At 40.5% G+C, this 21,722-nt stretch overlaps 1 protein-coding gene across 4 annotated transcripts in view; it reads right to left on the reverse strand.

Moving 5' to 3' along the window:
- Positions 1 to 8,761: 8,761 nt before the first annotated feature.
- Bckdhb (branched chain keto acid dehydrogenase E1 subunit beta) overlaps positions 8,762 to 21,722 on the reverse strand; it is a 163,823-nt gene continuing 150,862 nt past the window's right edge. For 3 of the 4 annotated variants that reach the window (XM_090338523.1, XM_090338524.1, XM_090338520.1), the window contains 2 exons: positions 9,615 to 9,763; positions 8,762 to 9,104 (listed from right to left, as the gene is read on the reverse strand). In XM_090338523.1, coding sequence (XP_090194649.1) covers positions 9,623 to 9,763 — 141 coding nt within the window. In that variant the 3' untranslated portion in view covers positions 8,762 to 9,104; positions 9,615 to 9,622. The remainder of the gene's footprint in view (positions 9,105 to 9,614; positions 9,764 to 21,722) is intronic. The other variant, XM_090338522.1, reaches the window with a different exon arrangement.

Below are 21,722 nucleotides of genomic sequence, written 5' to 3' on the forward strand. Positions count from 1 at the left end.
GACTGAGGATTCATTTATCCTGGGTATTTCACAGTGATACCATACAACACATGAACTGTGGAGGTCTGACTTTTTACATACCACACTTGCATCCTAGTTACTTAGCCTCATTTATTTTTGATTGTTGAGTAGCATTCCATCATGTGGCTATACCATAGTCTAAGTTAGCTTTTCATGGGTTGGTCTTCAGTGAAAACAATCAGCAATCGTCATACATTAAAGAAAAGAGCAAAACCAAAACAAATGGAAAAAATGGAAACCAAAAGAAACAAATATAATCTGCACAACACAACAAAACTTCTAGGAAGAGTTAATATATAGATTACATAAAATAGATTTTAAAAACACATACAGTATGTGTATATACATATATGTAATTATATAGTATGTACATATGTGTGTCATATGTGTGTACTATATATCTATTAGCCATCTGTTATCACTCTACCTCTGTATCATCTACCTCTCATCTGTCTGTCATCTATGTAACTATCATCAGCTTATCATCTATGAACCAATACCTAGGTATCATCTATCAATCATTTATCATCTATCTATTCATCCATCGGTTCCTTAAAACAATAAGTGAATACTGTGTGAAAGTAATCAAAGTTTTTGTATTAAAATGGGAGGCCAAAATGGAAACAACATATTGATTAGGAAATAGAGAAATATCCCAAGGAGTCTGAGGAGACAAAAACTTTGAGAGGATGAATCAGAAACATAGACACAAAACAATCAATACCTCATGTATTCTGAGACAAAAAAGATTTCTTAGTCTGAAATGTTCAACTTAGCCCACCTCTTAGTCATGGGTTGAAATAGGGACTTTCCCTGACACGAGACGTCTCGGTGAGTTAGCCTCCCAAGGCTTCCTGCCCTGTTCTACCCCAGGTTCAAGGAGTAAATGCAGCAACAGCCCAGAGGACTGGGGGCCAAGGTACCATGCCGACAGCCCAACTAGTTTCTGTGCCTGCAGGGTGACTGAATGATCCCGGGGAATCAAGAAGCAGGTGTGATGCCAGGAGGAACTTCCAGCAGCAAAGGCACCTGGTTGGGCGGTGGGGGATGAGCTGATTGCAGGGATGGGAGGCTAAGCAGACACAGACCCACCCAGGAAGGTCAGGAAGAGCTGGGGTTGCGGGCTGCTCTCACCATGCATTTGTTTCCTCCTGGCCCCACCTGGCATCCCCAGGACCCTTGGCTTCCATGTGCAGTTGGGTTTGGCCCTTTTGGGAAATGATGGCAGGGCATCGGAAGTGAGGGCCTAGAGGAACTGGGACACACTTCCCACTCCACTCCAGCTGTCAGAGCCTCGGAGCAGGACAGCGCCCTCTTCCCTGCTCCTCCTGGCTGGGTGGCCATGGGGTCAGCAGCTGCCAGTCCCAGCACCTTTCTCTTCCTTCTCCTCTCCTATGGTCCACCCCTTCCTCTGCACACAGCCCCTTATCACACTCCAAGGCGCTGGTGGCTCACACCTGTAAACCTGCTACCCAGGAGGCTGAGATCTGAGGATGGTGGTTCAAAGCCAGCTCGGCAGGAGTGTCTGTGAGACTCTAATCTCCAACGAACCACCAACAAGCCAGAAGCAGAGCCATGGCTCGTCTGGGAGGACAGCACTCTTTCATGAAAGAAACCAAGAAACAGCTGGAGGCCAGGAGTTCAAGTCCTGTGCTCGACACAAAAAGAAAAAGGCTTGTGCAAACTGTGTTCTTGTGAGTGAAAATGGGGGAAAGGAAGAAAGACACACACACACACACACACACACACACACACACACACACACACACACACACACACAGCAGGAGCCCAGTGAGACACAGCAATGACAGCATCCACGTGTAAACAGCTGTGAGGAGAAGCAGGTGCGCTCTGTGCTGTGTGTGTCTGTGGGTGTGAGCTGCAGATGGCTCCTAGGTGGGAAGAGCTGAGCTCCCTCACAGCTGCTGGCTGCCACCATCTTCAGGAAGGTGCGTCCAGAGCCACAGACAATCATAAACTCGACCTCATTCAATCATGCTTGAAAGCAACTCTCCAGCAATTCTGAGAACAATGAGGGAAACAAATCAGGGAAAGTTATTTCAGATTCTGGTCTTAGTTGCCTTCTAGGCTAGGAAGACTAGGCTAGGAGATAGGAATAGACAATATACTGCTCTATAACTTCTAAAAGAAGAAGTAATGGCCGAGTGCTAGTGGTCACCCCTGTAACACTAGTTCTTAAGAAGGCTGAGATATGAGGACTGCAGTTCAAAACCAAATGGGTCAGGAAAGTCCTTTCAACTCTTACCTCCAATTAGCTACCTAAAAGCCAGAAGTGGGATGCGACTCAAGTGGGGAGAGCTCCAGATTTGAGTTTAAAAAGTGAAGGACAGGCCCTGAGTTCAAACTCCATGACAAACAGAAAGGAAGGAAGGAAAGAAGGAAGGGAGGGAGGAAGGGAGGGAGGGAGGGAGGGAGGGAGGGAGGGAGGGAGGGAAATAGAGTACTGTTAAACAGCTCTGTAGCTATGTTTAACCACAATGCCAAGGCCTTCGTACTAATCCTCCCAAGAACAAGGTTTCTAGAACACAACTGACTATGGACTACTTGCTTGCCTAATGAAAGACTGCCTGCATTCAATTTGCAAGCTAAAAGTCTGAATCCACTTGTTTTATGACAAAGACACTTAGCATTAACACAATATCTACAGCTAATTCATGTCACAGCTTAAAAAGACGATGCACGAGATAGACACTGATCGTAATCCTGAAAGTTCCCTCCAGTATACTTTATTAGAGACATGTGCACAAACATAATATATTCACAGCATCCTAATGGATGAATCCCAAGGCGTTCAGTTGAAAGCAACAGAAACCCAAGAGGAAGAAGACAGGGCGGCTTCCTGAATTCCTGGGCAATTCCTTAGAGATGGAAAGGAAGTACAAACATGTGAGGGTGTTCCTGGCGGAAGTAGAGCTGGCCTCAGAGGCACCAGCGGGAGCTGGGTGGGGACTGACCCATCTTGCATTGCAGCTCTTGTTTATGGCAGATGACCTCTGTCCATAGGGAAAGTGGTGAGAGTTCATTCTGATCTATTCATTCAAAACCTCCTGAAGAACAGCTCGCTTCAGTCATTTTCCATCCCTGGACCAGAAATTGTGACCAAGGAGCTAGGTTAGCACTGCCCAGCCTCCAGTCTGCGCATTGCTTGCTCCACAGCCTGGACTGATAGGAAGGCATTGCAGATGCTAACGCTCCACTAGGTGCAAGAACAGAAAAGCTAAAGAAAATGAAATCAGACCCAGTGCTACCATCCTCAACTGAATAGTTTGGAATGAGCACTTAGCTCTTTGTCCCTACACCTAGAAACTGCTTCCCACACAGCTGTTGTACCATCACACATTTTAACATACAGAGATTGTAGAGTCACTGAAATACATGGCTTTGAATTCCACCTGAGAAATAGACCGAAAGCGTAGAGAAACAGTGTGCCTCTCCTGGGGACTCGTGAAGGCCCGCCAGGGAAAACTGCTTCTGTGTATTTCCTGACATACAAAATACTTCAAATCTGAAACTTTCTCCCCACCCCCCCCACCCTCCACCAGTTCTTTTATTTCAACTTTTTTTTTTCATTTATTTTTGTGCTGGTACTGGTGTGCAAACTCAGGGCCTGGGAATAGTCTTAGTTTTATTTTTGCTTCAAGCTGGCATTCTTACTTCTATGACATCTTTCCTTTTCTTTCGAAATAAAGGGTTGTTTAATCACTAGTGTCTCTCCATTAGTGTTCCAGAGGAGTTTTGTGATGCCATTTCCACATATGTATAAGATATAGCCCATTCAGCCTCGCCTCGCTTTCCCTTACCCTCCTCTCCCCTCTTACAATAGGGTCCTTGTTTTATATTCACAAGTGAAATAAACTACTTAGATCACCTTCGTCTCCATTCATCTTCTGCTGGATTCTATCCCCCTCCCCTAAGCACCAGTCACATTCTATCATTTTGTCCTGGTTGCTGTTGTTATTGTGGTTGCTGTTGTTGTTGTTGTTGTTTGGTCGTGGGGCCTGGACTCCAGGCCTGGGTGCTAGTCCTTTAATTTTTCTGTTCAAGGCTAGCACACTATCACGTTAAGCCTAAGCCCTATTTCTGGTTTTCCGGTGGTCACTTAGAGATAAGAATTTCAGCGACTTTCCTGCCCAGACTTACTTCAAACCATGATCCTGAGATTTTAGCCTCCTGAGTAGCTAGGCCTACAGGCGTGAGCCACCAACACCTAGCTATCATTTGCTTTCATTGCACCAAGATGTTTTATCAAGGCATTTTGTGCATGCATGTGTTGCTTACCATAACTATCTTTGTTGCTTTCTCTTCCCTCATACCCAGCCCTTCTCTACTGACCAACAGCTGTCAGGAAGCGCCTTAGCCTCTCTTTATATAGCTGCAATTAGTTTGAAATTATTCAGCCATCATCTCCTTTTCCCCTTCCCTCATACTCCTAAATAGTCCCATGATTAAAAGTGTGTGTGTGTGTGCGTGTGTTACTTCCACATGTCTATTGAAAATTATGCTCTTTAGGCCCAACTTCTACATGTGAGCAAACACATAAGCTGCTTAGCTTTTTGAGTCGGGCTTATCTTGCTCAATGTAATGTGCATCAATTCCAACCATTTTCCTGCATATTATCTCATTTTTTAGGGCTGAGTAATAGTCCCTGGAACAGATGGACCATATCATGTCTATCTGTTCATCTGTTGTTGAACAACTTAGCTGATTCCTTGTTTAGCTCTTGCCAGGAGCACTATAGTAAACATAAGTGTGTAGGTATCTTTCTTCTAGAAGGATTGACACTACTGTGGACAGACCCCAGTGGTGATATGGTAGAGGTACTAAGGTAAGTCTAGTTTTAGTTGTTTGAGGAGCTCCACACTGATTTCCAAGGTGTTTGCACTGGGGAAGATAAGAGCTGTAAAACCATTATTCCTGCTCATATTCCAGATGAAATTCTCACCAAAAAGGAATGTTTATGACACCTATTTTCCCCCAAAATCCCTTCATCTGTGTGCACGGTGATCTCAGATGGATGATGGGTGAGTAAGAAGACACAGTGACCAGCGGCGTGGGCCAACCTGTGATGAGGAGACCTGGAGGACTGCCACAGAGCTGGCAAAAGATCCCACTTCATGAAATCATTCCCGCTCTCTTCAAGAAAGTAGACACCACCACCATTTTGTGGCCAGGATAGGAGATGTCAGGATTACATAAAAACACAGGACACATGGTCAAGTACAATCAAAGCAAATTATTTTCGTGGGAAAAAATGCACAACTTTTCCTCATTTGAAACATTTGGCTTGTAGTGGTGTGTGTGTATGTGTGTGTATGTGCATGTGTGCGTGTGTGTGTGCATGTGTGGTTTGAATTTCAGTTTTCTTATTTAAAAGACTTCAGGTCTGTGAATTTCCCCGTTCTTGACTGACACACCTCCACCATCTTATGCTTTAACTATTTGATACTTGCTTTCCCATTTTCTTTCTGGTTTTGCAGTTACTAGCCTGGGCCATTTCTTTCTTTCCAAGCTGCTGGAGTATTCACAATGACCCAGTGATGTGGTCAGAAGATGTGGGGCTTATGAATATTCCTTTGGAAGGTCCATGTCATTTTAATTCGTGCCCTGGGATCCGATCAAGTCTTAACTGCTTGAGTTTATTTTAAAAGCGTACGGATTCTCTGCAGAGACATAAAAGCTTAAAACACATATTTCTATTGATTCAGCCCTATTGCTTACACAGTTAATATTCTATCATCTTTTATTATGATCCTCTTCAATGACTAAATTGAAAGTAGAGTACAAAGTTATCTCCCATACCTGTTTTGTCCATGTCTGAACTTATGAATTATTGCTTACATTTTAAGGCCATATGTTTGGGACACAAAGGATTTAACTGCATAGTCTTGCTGTGATACACTGACATTAAATGCATAGTTCCTCATTTTCTATTTTGTCCAATATGAATTATGACACATTTGTTCATTTTCTTTTTTTGTTCAATATTTTCCCCATCTTCTAATTTTAAGCTTTCTAGATCAACAAGTTGGAAGCTTCTTCCTCATGAATTAGATGTTGTTTTTCTAGTCAGTCTGTCTTTCTTTCTTTCTTTCTTTCTTTCTTTCTTTCTTTCTTTCTTTCTTTCTTTCTTTCTTTCTTTCTTTCTTTCTGTTGTGGGGCTTGAACTGAGGGCTTGGGCATTGTCCCTGAGTTCTTTCACTCACGGCTAGCATTCTACCCCTTTGCACAACAGCACCACTTCTGTGTTTTGATTGATTAATTGGGAGGCAAGCATCTCACAGGGACTTTTTAGCCTGGGCTGGCAAAAAAAGCATGCTCCTCAGATTTCAGCCTCCTGAGTAGCTAGGATTATAGGCATGAGTCAGTAGTGCCTGGCCTGTCTTTTCTTTTGTTGAGCTATTCTGGTTTATTATGGTTTTCATTCTTTGCTTTATAAGAGATTTGTTGTTCTTTTCTGGGGTGGGTGTGTGTGAACTCAGGGTCTGTTTCTTAGTTAACTTTGTACATAGAACTCTAACCCAGTACCTGTCTTCTAATAGCCACCAAAATGACGTATAACCTGAGAATTAATGTGGAAAATACACATACTGTTTTTAATTACTAGTGGTTATTTCTGGAAGTATTTTAAAAGGAAACTGTAAGATAGATGCCAGTGGCTCACAGCTATAATCCTAGCATCTCAGGAAGCTGAGATCTGAGGATAGAGGTTCAAAGCCAGACTGAGGTGTGTGTGTGGAGGGGGAAGATCTGTAATACTCTTAACTTCAATTAACCAGAAAAAAATAAAGCTAGTAATGGTGGTGTGGCTCAAGTGCTAGAATGCCAGCCCTGAGTGAAAAATGCTAATGGATCATCTCCTGGCCCTGAAGTTAATACCCAGTAGTGGCACCAAAACCAACCAACCAACCAACCAACAAAAAACCTGTCAAGGTTAGCAGTGGATTAATTAAGTTATATTCTTTACTGAGATAAAGCATTTAGAACCTAGACCTCCATTTGATAAATCTACTACTCCAGTCTTTATCAATTTAAGTCATATTTACAATCCCCACCATTTTTCCCTTTTTCTAATATACACCCAAAATGTGTTTAAGCCCATTATTTATACACATCTTTTCATTTGTCTGCATTCCCATTTCTCAGTCCCTCCAGCTATGACTTCTTCGTATTCTCATTGCTCTGATAAGTATCTCTAGGAAGATACTCAGATCAGAGGGCACTCATGCCTGTAACCCCTGAGCCATCTATCACTATTTCTTAAGACTTCCCAGCAGTGTCCCTGAAGTGAGTGCCCTCTCCTGTCCCTGGAAGTCAGGCCAGATTTCCTAGGGCTTGGTCCTCACTGTTAGCCAGGGATTTCTGCACCAGGTGTAGTCTACCAGCTAAATCAACCACTTATGTACCTGGGCAAAAGGCTGAGACCCAGCTACTGGCAAAACTTGAGGTTCACTAGCTGCAATGTGTGCACTGAGGTTCTGGCGGGCCAGGGTGTGTCCTGCATCCCTGTGGCTGGTGTGGAACCCTGCTGGGATGAGCAGCAGCCCAAGACAACCCAGGGGCAGGGGTGGAAGGCCGTGTGAACAAAGGCAGTGCTGTTAGCAGGGGCTGGGGCAGCTAGAAACCACATGCGTCCCACAGGCGAGCTCAGGAGACAGACAGGCCTTACCGTAAACTGGATGTGCACCTTCTGTGGGCCTGACTCTAGCAAGTCACCACGTACCAGGTGATGTGATTTAAACTAAAGGGTTACTTTCTAGTCTAATGTGTGTGTGTGTGTGTGCGCACGTGCGTGTATATATGTACACATGCGCTGGTCCTAAGACTTAACTCAGTTTCTGGGCACTATTCTTGAGAATTTTTGCTCAAAGCTGGCACTCTATTCTTTGAACCACAGCTCTACCTCTAGCTTTTTGCTGGTTAAATGGAGATAAGAGTCTCTCAGATTTGTCTTCCCAGGCTGGTTTTAAACCATAATCCTCAAATCTCAGTGTCCTGAGTAAAGTAGGATCACAAGGGAGCCACGAGTGCTTGGCTTTAGCTCTATTTTCTTATTCTTACAATATGGAATATTTGTTTCATATTACAATGTGTTTGACAATTATGCAGATATATTATGTGGACATCTCATGCTGAAGACTGAGTTTGGTGCAACCACAATCATAAGTAATGCCAACTGAAAACAAAATGGTTCACCTGGTGCCGTTACATGAGGACTCTTGAGAGACTACAGTGTGGCAGACCACCAACCCCGTCACTGCGGAGCTCTTCCAGGATGGCTTGGGAATGTGTGAATGGGGTTAGCAGCCAGAGCCAAGGTTCTTACCAACCCTGGGCATCCTGAACTCAGATGTCCCATGCAGTGATCTGGCTGGATTCCCTCAATATTTTCCAGACTGGCTGCTGACTTGCACTATACACACAGGTTGAAGCCGGCCCAAGCAGAACAGTCTTCAGGATTCCTATCTTCAATGAACCATCAAAAAAGCAGGAAGTAGAACTGTGGCTCAAGTGCATAGCACCAGTCTTTAGTGGAAAAAGCCAGTAAGGCTCTAGGTTCAGGGTCCAGTACTGGACACATAAACACACATACACAGTCCCATAAGTTTTGCCAACACACCACCAATTTAACCATGAAAACTAAACCAAATACAACTAAATTAGAAAATTTGCATTTGTAAATATTTAATTCAGACTTAATAAGTTAACAATCAATTGCTAAAAAAATAAGAATCCCTTTTTATTTTTATTACAGGACAAATAAGATACACACAGTTTAAAGAGAAGTAGACTTTGATTTATTGCATATTACCTGGCACCTATTGACAAACATGATTGGGCAGAATTTATAAGAGTACTGTATAGAACATTGAAAAAGTGAATCAAAAACAGCCTTAATGGGAATCATTGGGTCTTCATTTCTATTAATACAATAATTCATTTTTAGCTCATCAGCCAATATCTGTGATAGTTCATTTCATAAAAATTATTTGCAGAGATGAGTCTGAGGAAATAAAAACAATTCAGAAAAATATTTCCATATCTAGCAGAATCTTCCTGTCTTTCTGAAAAAGAAATTGCAACAATTATAAATAAATGCACTCTTGACTATGTTCTTTAAGAACATTTACTTTTACAGCACTTCTATTCCACATGTGGACACAGTGGGCATTCAGTGGAAGCGGGCCTCCCCCACTCAGGGAGGACACAACTCCATGTCCTCGTGACCCCTTTGATCTCGGCTCACTCCGTACACACTCTGTGTGACTGTGGTTGTGTGCAGGAAACAATAGTGCTGCACTTAACACGCACGCACCGCATGTTTCCTCTAAATGTCTGTGCATTCATTGAGGCTTGGTTTTTCTTTTCTTATGTACATACTTTGTTCTAAAAGCTGCTGCGCCTAGGAGAAAAGAGCATGCCATGTGAGGCGCTCATATTCTCTCTCTCTCTCTCTCTCTCTCTCTCTCTCTCTCTCTCTCTCGCTCTCGCTCTCGCTCTCGCTCTCCGTCCCTCCCTCCCTCCCTCCTTCCCTCCCTCTTTCCTTCATGTCCCCCAGAGCTTGCTGTTCCTACCTATGTGCTCAATAGTTGATCATTTTCCGAAGGGCATCATAGCACTTCCATTTGTCAGGGATATAAAATGGCTCAAAAATGTGAGGGAACGGAGTGTCATAGCCACACACTCTGGATATAGGAGCCTCCAAGTTCAAGAAGCATTCTTCCTGCAGAGAAAGACCAAGACAGACTAACTTTATTATGTGCTTTTCATATTATTATTATTAAGAGAAATGAAACATCTCAACTAAAGATAAAATGCAGTGAAGCCAGCCACTCATGCCTATGCTCTAGCTACTAAGGAGAATGACATTGAAGGATGGTGGCTCAAAGCCACCCAAGGCTGAAAGGTCCCTAAGACTGCTCTTCCCAACTAGAAAACAAACAAACAAACAAACCAGGAGTAGGGGTGTGGATCAAGTGGTACAGCACCAGCCTTGAGCCAAGTGAGAGCTCAAAGCTTCCACTTCAGTTCAAGCCTTAATACACAAAGCAAGCAAATGAAAATCCCTCACAATGCAATTACACAATGGAGCTGGGAATGGAAGTACACCTTACTTTTGAAAAGCATGTAACAAATCATGTGTGTTCATGGCCCCATGCTGACTTGAAATGCATTTTTATGTCTGTCTGTGCTCAACCACATGTGGCAGTGCCACACAAGACAAAGCTGCCACAGAATGTTCACAGAAGTTCACACAATGGCTTGGGAGGAGGGCGCGAGCTGCGTCCTGGCTCTGCAGTGTGCCTCACTGTCAGAATACTGTCTGTGGCCAGACGATGGCGCTCTGCCAGGCTGGACTGCTTCTCTCTACAGCCAGACTTCTGTGTGCCTGGCCTCTGAGGGTCACCTTACAAGCTGCCCTAGGGGAGCCCCTCCCAGTCTCCAACATCCCTGCTCATGCCATGGCACCAAAGGACACAAGTTTGATATTAGATATTGGACCCCCCCTTCTCCTATTATCTACTGGGATGAACAGCATTGGTCACCACGTAAAAGCTGTACTTTCCAGCAACCCAACAGCTCTGTGAACAGAGATCTGAACTCATATAACTTTAGGCATCACTAAGGCAGCCCACTACTCACAGGCTCAAACCCAGTGATAGATTGGGTAGATTGTTTACTTGTTGTAACATATAATTTCAGAGAGCCTGAAATGATCAATTTGGGATTGAGAGCAGATTGATTTCTTGAGCTGATACAGTTTGTTTTTCCCCATCGTCAAAGAATATTGCCCTCTTTGTAAATAAATTATCTACAAACACTGCAAAATACAGAACACTCAAAAGCAAAATAGTTCAGTAAATGCTTTTAATTTTACACCTGTTACAAAACACTACTCTTTCAAACTAGTAACTTGGAAAGCTGGCCTACCGTGCAACAGCCCTGCTGTGAGTATTGCACTTACTCCATTTGCACAATTTACTATCAATGGGCTAAGTTTCTGTCTGCCACCAGTGCTCCAGACCCCTGCAGGAAGGCCTCTGAACATTCCCTGGGCACAAAGCATGCGTCTAGTGGTGCTTCCCCTTTCAGACTGGGAATTCAAAGTTGGGAAAAGATTCCATTTTGAACTGTATGTCTTCACTAGTTAAGGTTGTATTTTACTTTAAGATGTAAGAAAATATATTTATTTTTTCCATGACAAAACTATGATAAAATCATTAAATACACACGTTGTTTTAAAAACAGACAGAAGTAACATAGTTAACAGCCAAGCATACTAGTTTTATATTTATGATGTGTTACTGGTAGATTACTATTTTATTCTATGTTCTTTGCCACATTTTCAAAAGCTATAGAATCTAAATTCTGAAATTATACAATGACGCAAAATATTCAAATTTCCTCTTGTAAGAGCAACAGATTATCCACATTTTCCCATGGCAGGAACTACTTCAGTTGCAGTGTCTGGAAGTGGAGATTGCACTTGCAGAGTCAGATTTTATGAGACAAGAAAACCAAATAGAAATGAAATAAAAAGAAAAATGAAAATAGATGTGTGTATGTACACACATGTGCACACATGTGAGGCTTGAACTCAGGGCTTTTTATTCTCTTTTTTATATTTTTTATTGTAGTAAATAAAAGGGTTACATGATATTTGCCAGATAGAAGGTGCATTAATTCACATATATTGATACCCTTTCACATGTCTTGGTCCCCATTACCCTCCCCTACACCTACACCCCCCCCATCTTGGTTTTCCCCCCTTCCCTATCCAATTTCAAATAACCAAATACAAATAAATCCAATATATCAGATAAAAAAGTGAGATACTGTAACAATATGAGATAACCAAGGGACAGCAAAAGAGATGAGAGATAACATAGTACATTAAAGACAACAATCATTCATTATATGGCTTTTGTTTCTATATCCTGGAGGTCTTTTCAATTAGCTTCACACTATATGGCCTTATGTATCAAGGTATTGCTCTATTGCAAATCTCTGCTAGTAGAGCCCAAGGTTTCTACTGATTATGACGAATGAGGGAAACCATTGAGCCTAAGTTCCTTTGAGTCTGGCTTACTTCACTTAATATGATTTTTTCTAAGACTTTCCATTTCCTAACAAATGGGGCAATGTCATTCTTTCTGACAGCAGCATAGAATTCCATTGTGTACAAATACCACAACTTGTTGATCCACTCATGGGCTTTTTATTCTTGCTTAGCTTTTTTTGCTCAAGGCTGGCACTTCTACCACTGAGCAACACCACCAGTCACGGCTTAGCATTGGCTAATTAAAGGTAAGAGTCACTTGAACTTGTCTTCTCTAGGCTGGCTTTCAACCACATTCCTCGATTCAGTCTCTGATACAACTAGGATCAAAGGTATGAACCACAGGTGCTCAGCCAAAGAATCACTTCCTTCTGTGAAGTTCTACTGTGTTACCTAAATCTGTGATTTGATGAGCAGGATTTCCTTACTTCAGAAACAATGATTGTAAATTATGTGGAACTAAATGATCATAAAGTATTCTTATAAACACATAAAAGTCATAAAAGATCATTCAAAAATACATAGGAGGAGACCATGAATGGGTTTTTCAGTTTTATAAGGATCTACTCTGACTAGTTTTAACAGTTTGAGATTCTAATTCTTTGCTAGCTGAAGCACAGGAAAAGAACTTCTAGTTATTTCTTTCTTGGACTTCAGGAAAACTTGTTTTAAAGCAATGGGGAAAACTAAGCAGCTACAAAGTTCCTTCTCACTGAACTTATTTCCATGCAGTGGTGTAACGTATGATTTTCTTTGAGCAACAGAACTGTGATCTTGTTCAGATTTGGTGCTTACATATAGAAGCTGGATGCATACATGTTGTGCGTACACACACACACCTGCACATGTACACATACACACACACACACAAATAAAAAAATATTTGAATCCCATTGGAAGATTTACAAATTGGGGTCCAGCTTTAATCCTTCACAAAATATTGCTCTATCCTGTATAACCACATGACACTGTAACTGAATTTTGTACACAGTCCAGATTAATCACAATCATGTGTTCCACTGGTCGCCTAAGGACACTTGTATTTTTAAAATTATGTTTGATGACTTTCTTGATTCAGAAACAGTAAGTGCATAGGAATTAAATAAGGATTGAGGAGGACGCATGTAGAGTCTAGGACATGAGCCAACACAGGCAGGGCCAGCACTCGGCCTTTCTCTCTAGAGAGCCAGTGTGTGACAATGGAAGATGTGACCAAGAGATGCACATAGACAGAGAAGACGCCCGCAGGCATCAAGAGAATCATCCTGTAGTGATTTGGGGTCCAAAGTTTCAGCCAGGAGGTACAGAGAAGGATCGATAGCGAACCCCCCAACCACTGTAATGACTGTACATTGTAGTGTGGTATGATGGGTGCTTTCGCATAGTCAGGTTCCTAAAGTAAACTAGACACTCCTTCCAAAGGGTCCAGGTAAAATTCCAGAAGTGACATGTGAACGTCCCTCTGAACAGACGCACTGTTAGGAAACGCTGAGCTTTCCCCTAAGCTGGTGAATGGTAAGGTGGGCAGGAGGAACTCTGTCCCGGAGCTCTGTCAGAGGAGCTCGCCTGCCACAGCAAGGCAGGCCCGTGTCCTCCATGCTTTTGTGCAAGTTCTGGGGTACTGACTTTGAGAACATCAAAAGCAAGGAGGAAGTAAATTAGGAATGATTTTTAGAAATGGACAAATAGAAGGCAGGCCAAGATGACCAAGATTCTACAAAGAACTCTGAGAGACTACGTAATACACAAGGAAGACAGACTGTGGCAGGAAAGAAACTGCTGGAAACAGCCGGGCAATGGTGCTCGCATCTGTAATCCTAGCTACGGAGAGGCTCAGATCTGAGGATCATCAGTCCAGCCAGCCAGGGGAGAAAAGTCCTGAGGCTGTTTAATCTCTGACTAATTAGCAAAAAGTCACAAGTGAAAAAGATATGGTTCAAGTGGTAGAGTGCCAGTCTTGAGCAAAAAGAGTGAGGCCTTGAGTTTAAGCTCTAGCATCAGTGCATGTGTGTACATGTGCAGAACGCGTGCGCGCGCGCACACACACACGCACACACACACACAGAAACTAATAACAAACGGATATAAGGGAACACACAAAGCAAAACCCAGATGGCCCTGAGTACTGGGAGCTATACTAAACGATTTATGCAAGCATAACTCAAATTGTTTATATATTAGCCATCTGGATGGCTATGCATATTATAGCCAGAAAAGGAAGCAGGCAATGTGAAATAATTCCAAATCATTGCAAACATGGACACAGACAAAATAAATTATCTTTATTTGCCTATTTTTCCATAACAAAACACAAATTTATGTTTTTGTTTTGGAAAATAAAATGTTACCAAAATTAGAAAGCAAAGTTATTTATTTATATATTTACTTATTTGCCAGTCCTAGGCCTTGAGCTCAGGGCCTGAGCACTGTCCTTGGGCTTTCTTAAGGCTAGACCTTTACCACTTGAGCCACAAAACCACTTCTGACTTTTTTTCTATGTATGTGGTACCAAGGAATTGAATCTGGGTCTTCGTACATGCTAGGCAAGCACTCTCTAGGCCAAATTCCAAGTCCCATTCAAGTTATTTTTTAAAAGCAGGTAAGAGTGCATAAGCACAAATTAAGATAACTTGATCCATTAGTGTTTAGGAGAAATAAAATACTATTGAAATAAAAAGTAAGTATCCTGCCTTTATGCCTACATTTTGATAACTATAGTAATTTGAATGCATACCCTAATGTTCCTATGCTAGAAACAGCTCCTTACTTCTTCTGTGGGTGTGTCTGGAAGAAGATACACTTCCAGGAGGTGATGAGGGTTACAGAGCCATGTCCCCCACAGTGACAGTGTTGGCTTTATAAGAACAAGCAGTGACACTTGCTCACTGTCCCAAAGCAACTGGACAACCAAGGCACCAGAACCCAGGGCCAAATAAACATCCATTCTTTACGAACTGCCCCATTTCCTTTACTTCAGAAACAGAGCAGGCTAAGACAGTAATACACGATAGATGCACTGTGCATTTAATCAACACTCAAAATCTCTCTGTGCCTTACAGTTCTTTTTTTTTCATTTTTTATTGTCGGGGTAATGTACAGAGGGGTTACATTACATTCACCAGGTAGTACGTGCATTACATGCCTTACAATTCTTAAACTCATTCTAAATTGACACTGAAGCATCAAGTCCACCCATATACCAGTAATTTACCCGTCTCATGTCACAGGAGTTCTAGCACAGAGGAAATCACTGTCACATATTTGACATGGTTCCTTCAGTCACCCTTCACAAGTTCACTTTTATGGTAACAATGTACAATGTAATTGGCACATCATAAAATTCGGAATTCATTTGAAAGCAATTCTTTGTTCTACTGTGATTTAACCTCTCCAAGCCCCTATTCACAACAGTGAAAGAAAGAAAAAAGAAAATGGGAGAGGTAGAAGGACAGGGAGACGGGGAGTGTGGCCTAGTGGTACAGTGCTTGCCTAGCATGTACTAGGACCTGGGTTCAATTCCTTAGTACTATATATACACATAAAAAGCCAGAAGTGATACTGTGGCTCATGTTGCAGAGCACTAGTCTTGAGAAAGCCCAAGGATAGTGTCCAGGCCCTGAGTTTAAGCCCCCAGAACTGGTAAAAAAAAAAAAAAAAAGAAAGAAAGAAAAAAAGGAGATGGAGAGGGAGGGGAAGGAGGAAGAGGTGTTTTTGTTTTTTTTTAAATTCTGTTTTATTGGTTTTTCCCTGTTGTTTTATAATTGTATTCTCTTGTTTATTTACTGCTTTAGATTTTGGTACCATGTGAAAAGTGCTTCATGGTTTTGTGCCTGACATGTCATAGTGTTCAGTAATCATTAGGCTTTTTCCAACTTAAAAGAATCCCTAATTACAATACAACAGACAAGATTCAGGTAAGCAAAACAGTAGAGCCTCAGAAGTAATATCCCTTGTAACACAGGGCCTGAACTTACTGAACATTTACTAAGCCTTAAAAGGTGTAAAAAAAAAAAAGTACAAAAGAACCACTGAATGGAAAAACAGTATGGACAGATGAGAGACAGGCGCTCTCAGACCTCGGGGTCCAGTGCTGCCCCCCTGTGGCACTAATGGCTAGTTCTTGGAGCTGCAATAACAAAAATTTATCAAGGTAAAATCAGAAGCTTTAGAAGTAGTTAGAATACCCCCATTATCTCTCCCTCTCTCTCCCTCTCTCCCTCTCTCCCTCTCTCTCTCTCTCTCTCTGTCTCTCTCTCTGTCTCTCTCTCTCTGTCTCTCTCTCTCTGTCTCTCTCTCTCTGTCTCTCTCTCTCTCTGTCTCTCTCTCTCTCTCTCTCTCTCTCTCTCTCTCTCTCTCTCTCTCTCTCTCTCTCTCTCTCGCTCACACACACACACACACACACACACACACACAGCACATACTTCCAAGCAATAATACCACCTAAAACTGACATGGCAGACAACAACAAAAAGTGCCAAGTAAAAGAATCTAGTAGGTAAAATGATAAAATCAAGGTATACAAATTTAGAAAACTAGAGTAAAGAATGAGGATCACATACTACCATCTTATAATTTTAAAGCAGTTACTTTCTTTTTGTTTGTTTTCTTGTTTCAAATGCAATTCCAGGCTCATATTTCTTTCTAAGAACCATTTTGGAACAGTTTTTATTTCATTCTTCTAATGACAGAAAGTTGGCAATGGCCCATTATGCAAGACTATAGACCATCTTGAGTTGGAAAAGCTGGGAGGAAAAGTTCAAAAGGAGAGCAGAGAATTGCAGAACTTTCCTAGCCTAGACATGCTCTCTTTTCTTACAGATGACACAGACTGATAAAATTCCTTTCTTTTTTTCTGGAGAAAATTATTAGCTAGTTTTTTAAGCATTTAATGGAAACGGTCAGAAAAAGCAGGAAACTGCCATGAGAAACACAAGTCAACATGGGCACATGTGATTCTCAGGATTTTGTGTTTCTGGAAATAAAAATATCCTTTCTGAAGTTCATTTCAAAGTAATAACCCATGAAACTAATTTTCAGATCGCAAATTTTTTAGATTACAAATAAAATGGGCTACCATTGATATCAAGTAATCATGGTACCACTGTAATAATTTAATCAATGTGAGTGTATTTTCTCTCAGGGAAAGAAACAAATTAAGTCATGTAGTGACCACTGCACAGGCATAGAGTTACTGTTTTCCTTCCCTGCAAGAAAGCAAATATTTAAGTGCATGACATGTAAATACACTAAGCCTTAAACCTAAATCCTATAATCAATTAGTCTTTGTCAATTATAAAATTAATAAAGCTATAGAAATTTCATTTCTAGCCGTGCAAGAGTTAACTCCACAAATACAAGAACTAAGCTAGCACTCGAAAATGACATTCATTTAATGATTTTTAAGGCAACCAGCTAAGACACATACATTTAGTCCCCATTATGCAAGGTTCGATGTTACTTAGCTTCCAAATATTATCACAGAATATTTGTTTTAAATCTGCCATGAAAACTTGCCCGTAGTTAAAACATAAATTTCAGCTGCTTTTTTTTAAAAAGGCAACTGTGGTGTCTTGAACCACAGTTTCTCAGTAAATGAGTCATAAATCTGAAGAGGCAGAATGCCAGCAGCTCCAAATTAATTTCATTATTAAATTACATAATTACAATGTTACCAGTGTACAATATTACATTCACTTCAGTTAATGACTTAAACCTCTGTGTGTGCACCTATAAATTTAATTATAAAATTAAGGTTTTGAAAGATAGAATCCAGAATCAATTAACCTGCTGCCAAATCAATAGGCTAACTCCCCTAAATGATAGTTATTTATGCTTTACTTTCTAATATAACACATATGAAAAGCATAGCGCAAATGCTTCTTGATATAAGGTCCGGTATTTTTTAAACACAGTGGAGGAAGCGAAGGTGTGGATTGTGTGGTAGAGTGCCAGCTTTGAATGAAAAAGCCGAGTAAGATCTCAGGGCTCTGCGTTCAATCTCCGGTATCAGCACTAAAATGGCATAAAAATAATCAAAACACTTTTGAACCAATACCTAAATAAAACCAGACTCATATAAAACCCAAAACATTGCTGTAAAAAACAAACTATTTCAGCAAAGCTTCTACGTATAAAATTATAATCTTGTCTTAATTGAAATGTGCCATTTCTGTTACTTAACTTTACCAAAATACTCCAGTCTGCTGACTTTCTCTAAGCTTATTTCTCTCTCTTTAAATGCAAATTACTAGTGATTCTTTCAGCTAGCTGGAGAATGGCACTCAATCTGAAATTAGGATATTTCATTCAAATTCAGTTTCCATTTTTAAAATGAAAGTGCATCTTCTAAAGCTAGAAAAAAATTATTTTTGCCCTAAACGGGTTTCCTGGCCATAGTATAACTACACTAAAAACAAAGTTGGACAATATTACTAAAATAAGCATAAACTTGCATTCAGACTTGGTGTGCGTGTTCACATAAAACTGTCTATGAATCAACAGATACATTACCTATTGAAACAAGAGGAGCAGAAAATTTTAAATGGAAATCTAACGTTAAATCCATACTTCACTTATTAATCTAGAGTTACAGAGATCACAGTTGCTTCTCAAAACTAGTTTTCCAAATTCTTCTAGTTTAAAAATAAAAGGTGGAAAAGCAAAGAAGTAAAACTTACTCCTGTCATTTCAAAGTTTATCTAAAATTGCTTAAAAAAATGTATGATTCCCATGGACCACACTTTAAATATTTTTTAAAAAATATTTTAAAACTTACTTCCATTTTCATAAATCTTTAGTTAACAATCATTCTGGTGAAGCCAAGCAATGCCTGTAAACCATTTTGTTTTCAAAGGTTAAACCTGTCAACTTTCACACCTGCTTTCAAATTTCCCCGCATACTGTCCTGAGCCACGGCTTTCACCTGAAGAACAGACCAGCAGCAGCAGCAGCAGCGACTGAAAACGGGTCTCATCAACTCTTGCTGCAACATTTTCCGTTTATTTACTACACACAGCTTCTAAAGATGTCTGGGGGGCTGTGAAAGTTCAAAGTATAGAGTTTCCATTCTTGAAATACTCGATGTTTAAATTTTCACATTGTAAAAGTGTTCAGGGTTCCGATGCGATGGTGAAAGTTCTTTATATTCAAGAAAGGGGGGAGAGGGGAAGGCAAAGCTCTCAGATTTCCAGAGACGCTGAGGCTTCTCAAATTTTATAGTTGAAATTCTTCCTATAGACGAAGGCGAGGACTTGAAGGGGGAATTGCCTCAAGATGCAGAAGCCTAACTATAAACATAAGGGCCTCTCAGCACCCGTTCACCTCTGGAGAAAACTGCCCTCTGGAAGGTAGGATTTCCAGTTTCCCCACCAGCAGGACATTTAAACTACTCCTGAAAAATGATTTGGGATGATTCTACCAAGAAAACTGCTTTTCTGCTTGTTTTACACAACATTTTTCATGTCATGCCACCAAACAGTATTCAGAAGGCAGCCATTATCCCCTTAAGGCGACCTGATGATTCCTTCACTTCCTAGCAGGAAACCGCGGTTTTCAGATGTGTGCAGGGCTGAAACTCTGTTAGGGAGGACTGCTGAGAGGGTTCATCACTGTTCCATCTGGGTGACCTGCTTTTTCATTTCTAGCCTAATCACAAACCGAAACTCCAACAAGAGAGTGATGTCTAACTCGCTAGATCTCTTGACAAAGTATGAGAGAAATCAAAACAATTTAAACAATGCTTAAAAGATGCCTAAGATTTTCCTATTTGGCAAACCATACTTGTTTGATAAAACGCTAAGGTTTCTTTTCTGAACCACTGTTTTTATTTGCCTTCAGTGTAAACATGTTAATTTTTTGCACTGCTGTTCACGTTTAAAAGAATGTCAAAAGAACTTGCTAAACATACAAAGGGGTCAGGATGGGACCAGTTTCTTTTTTTTTTTTAATGTTTTTTCTGGCTTTTTATTTTTTTAAGGGTTTTACAAATCCACTATTTTTTTCATATATTTTTATTGTAATTAATAGAAGGGTTACATTATATTCGCCAGATAGAAGGTGCATTACTTCACATACACTGATACCCTTTCTTATGTCTTGGTCCCAATTTTCCTCCTCCCACCCCGCTTCTCATCTTGTTTTCCTCCCTTCCCTATCCAACTTCAAATAACTAAAATACACATATATACAATATATCAGATAACCAGGTGAAATACTGTAACAATATGAGATAGCCAAGGACAGCAAAAGAGATGAGCGATAACAGTAAATTAAGGACAACAACCACTAATTATATGGCTTTTGTTTCTATATCCTGGATGGGACCAGTTTCTTATTTCTAATATAATGCTAGAGTATGCCAGTATTCTGAGTGTCACAGCCATGAACTTGAAAGTTTGATTTTATTGAATGAATTAATCAGGTTAATTTTCATGAGCTTAATTCTGCTCACTAATGACTTCAATTTCATTAACAGAATGCAGCAAAACTAAATGTAAGATATTAACATGAATTATTATATAAATATGGTCAAAACTTTGACACTCCGCCCCATTATTAATTGTTGACTGAACATCCTTGTTAAATGTATTTTTGAAGGTTAATAACTGAACAAATTGAAAAAGCAAACAAATCTGGGGTAGAAATATCTGATCTAAGTAACTATTTAGGATAAAAAAATAAAAAGGCCTTGACAAAGGGGGGAAGGTCTCATATATTTTCTTCTTTACTATCATTATATGCAATCTATTGTTTTACTTTTGAAAAGATTGGTACTTCTGAAGAAAGAGGTTTCTGGTTTGAAAGTTTTATAGATTCGCACATATGCATGTTCATACTGGAATTTCAAGAATCAGGAAATATTTCAGAATTAGGAGAAAAAATGCAAGCCCATGTGTAAATTCTAACTGGGGAGATGCAGTGCTAAGGAGATGAATTCGGCTTGGTAAATATTTCTGTTTAAGTCTGTTTTGCTGACTTGGTGTACGCAATGTCTAATAACTGTGCTAAAACCATATACTCCCTATCAGAGGGCTGCTTAGTGACTGGGGCCTGCTTCTGGATACTTTTGTCATTAGATGTAAAAATATAAAATGAGATATATCTAGAAGTGTTTCTAATTAATACATTTAGATGAGCTAAATGTGTAGCTCATGTAAAAAAGGAAAGTCATATAGCTTACGTGGATGGCCCAGAGCATTCATTTACTTAGAATTATTTTATGTACTAATTTGATCTGAACCACACAAACACAGTCAGATCTTAGCAAGTCTCACAGTACTGATTCAGCCATGAAAATTGTAGTGATTTATCCTTTTGTCATATTTCAAAGATAATTCATGTATGTAAGCACCCATGGGCACACTCAACTAAACCCATGTATCATCCACTCCTGCTGGCTCGAGAGACAGCATGGAGAGTTATTCAGTCAGTTATCTAAAGGCATCAGAGTTGACAAGAGGTATTTGCATAGATACAAAGAACCAAAAACAAGTCTAAATAGTAACCAGATAACAGAATTTAATAATCAGCACATGTAACTTTTATATCATTTCATTTAATCCTTTCAACGCCTCTGTACGGTGGAGACAGCTGAGGATTCGAGCCTGGAAGAGGTGAGCCGAGG

This window comes from Megascapheus bottae, chromosome 8 (genome assembly GCF_031878675.1).
Source record: "Megascapheus bottae isolate mThoBot1 chromosome 8, mThoBot2.hap1, whole genome shotgun sequence".
Classification (NCBI taxonomy): Eukaryota; Metazoa; Chordata; class Mammalia; order Rodentia; family Geomyidae; genus Megascapheus; species Megascapheus bottae.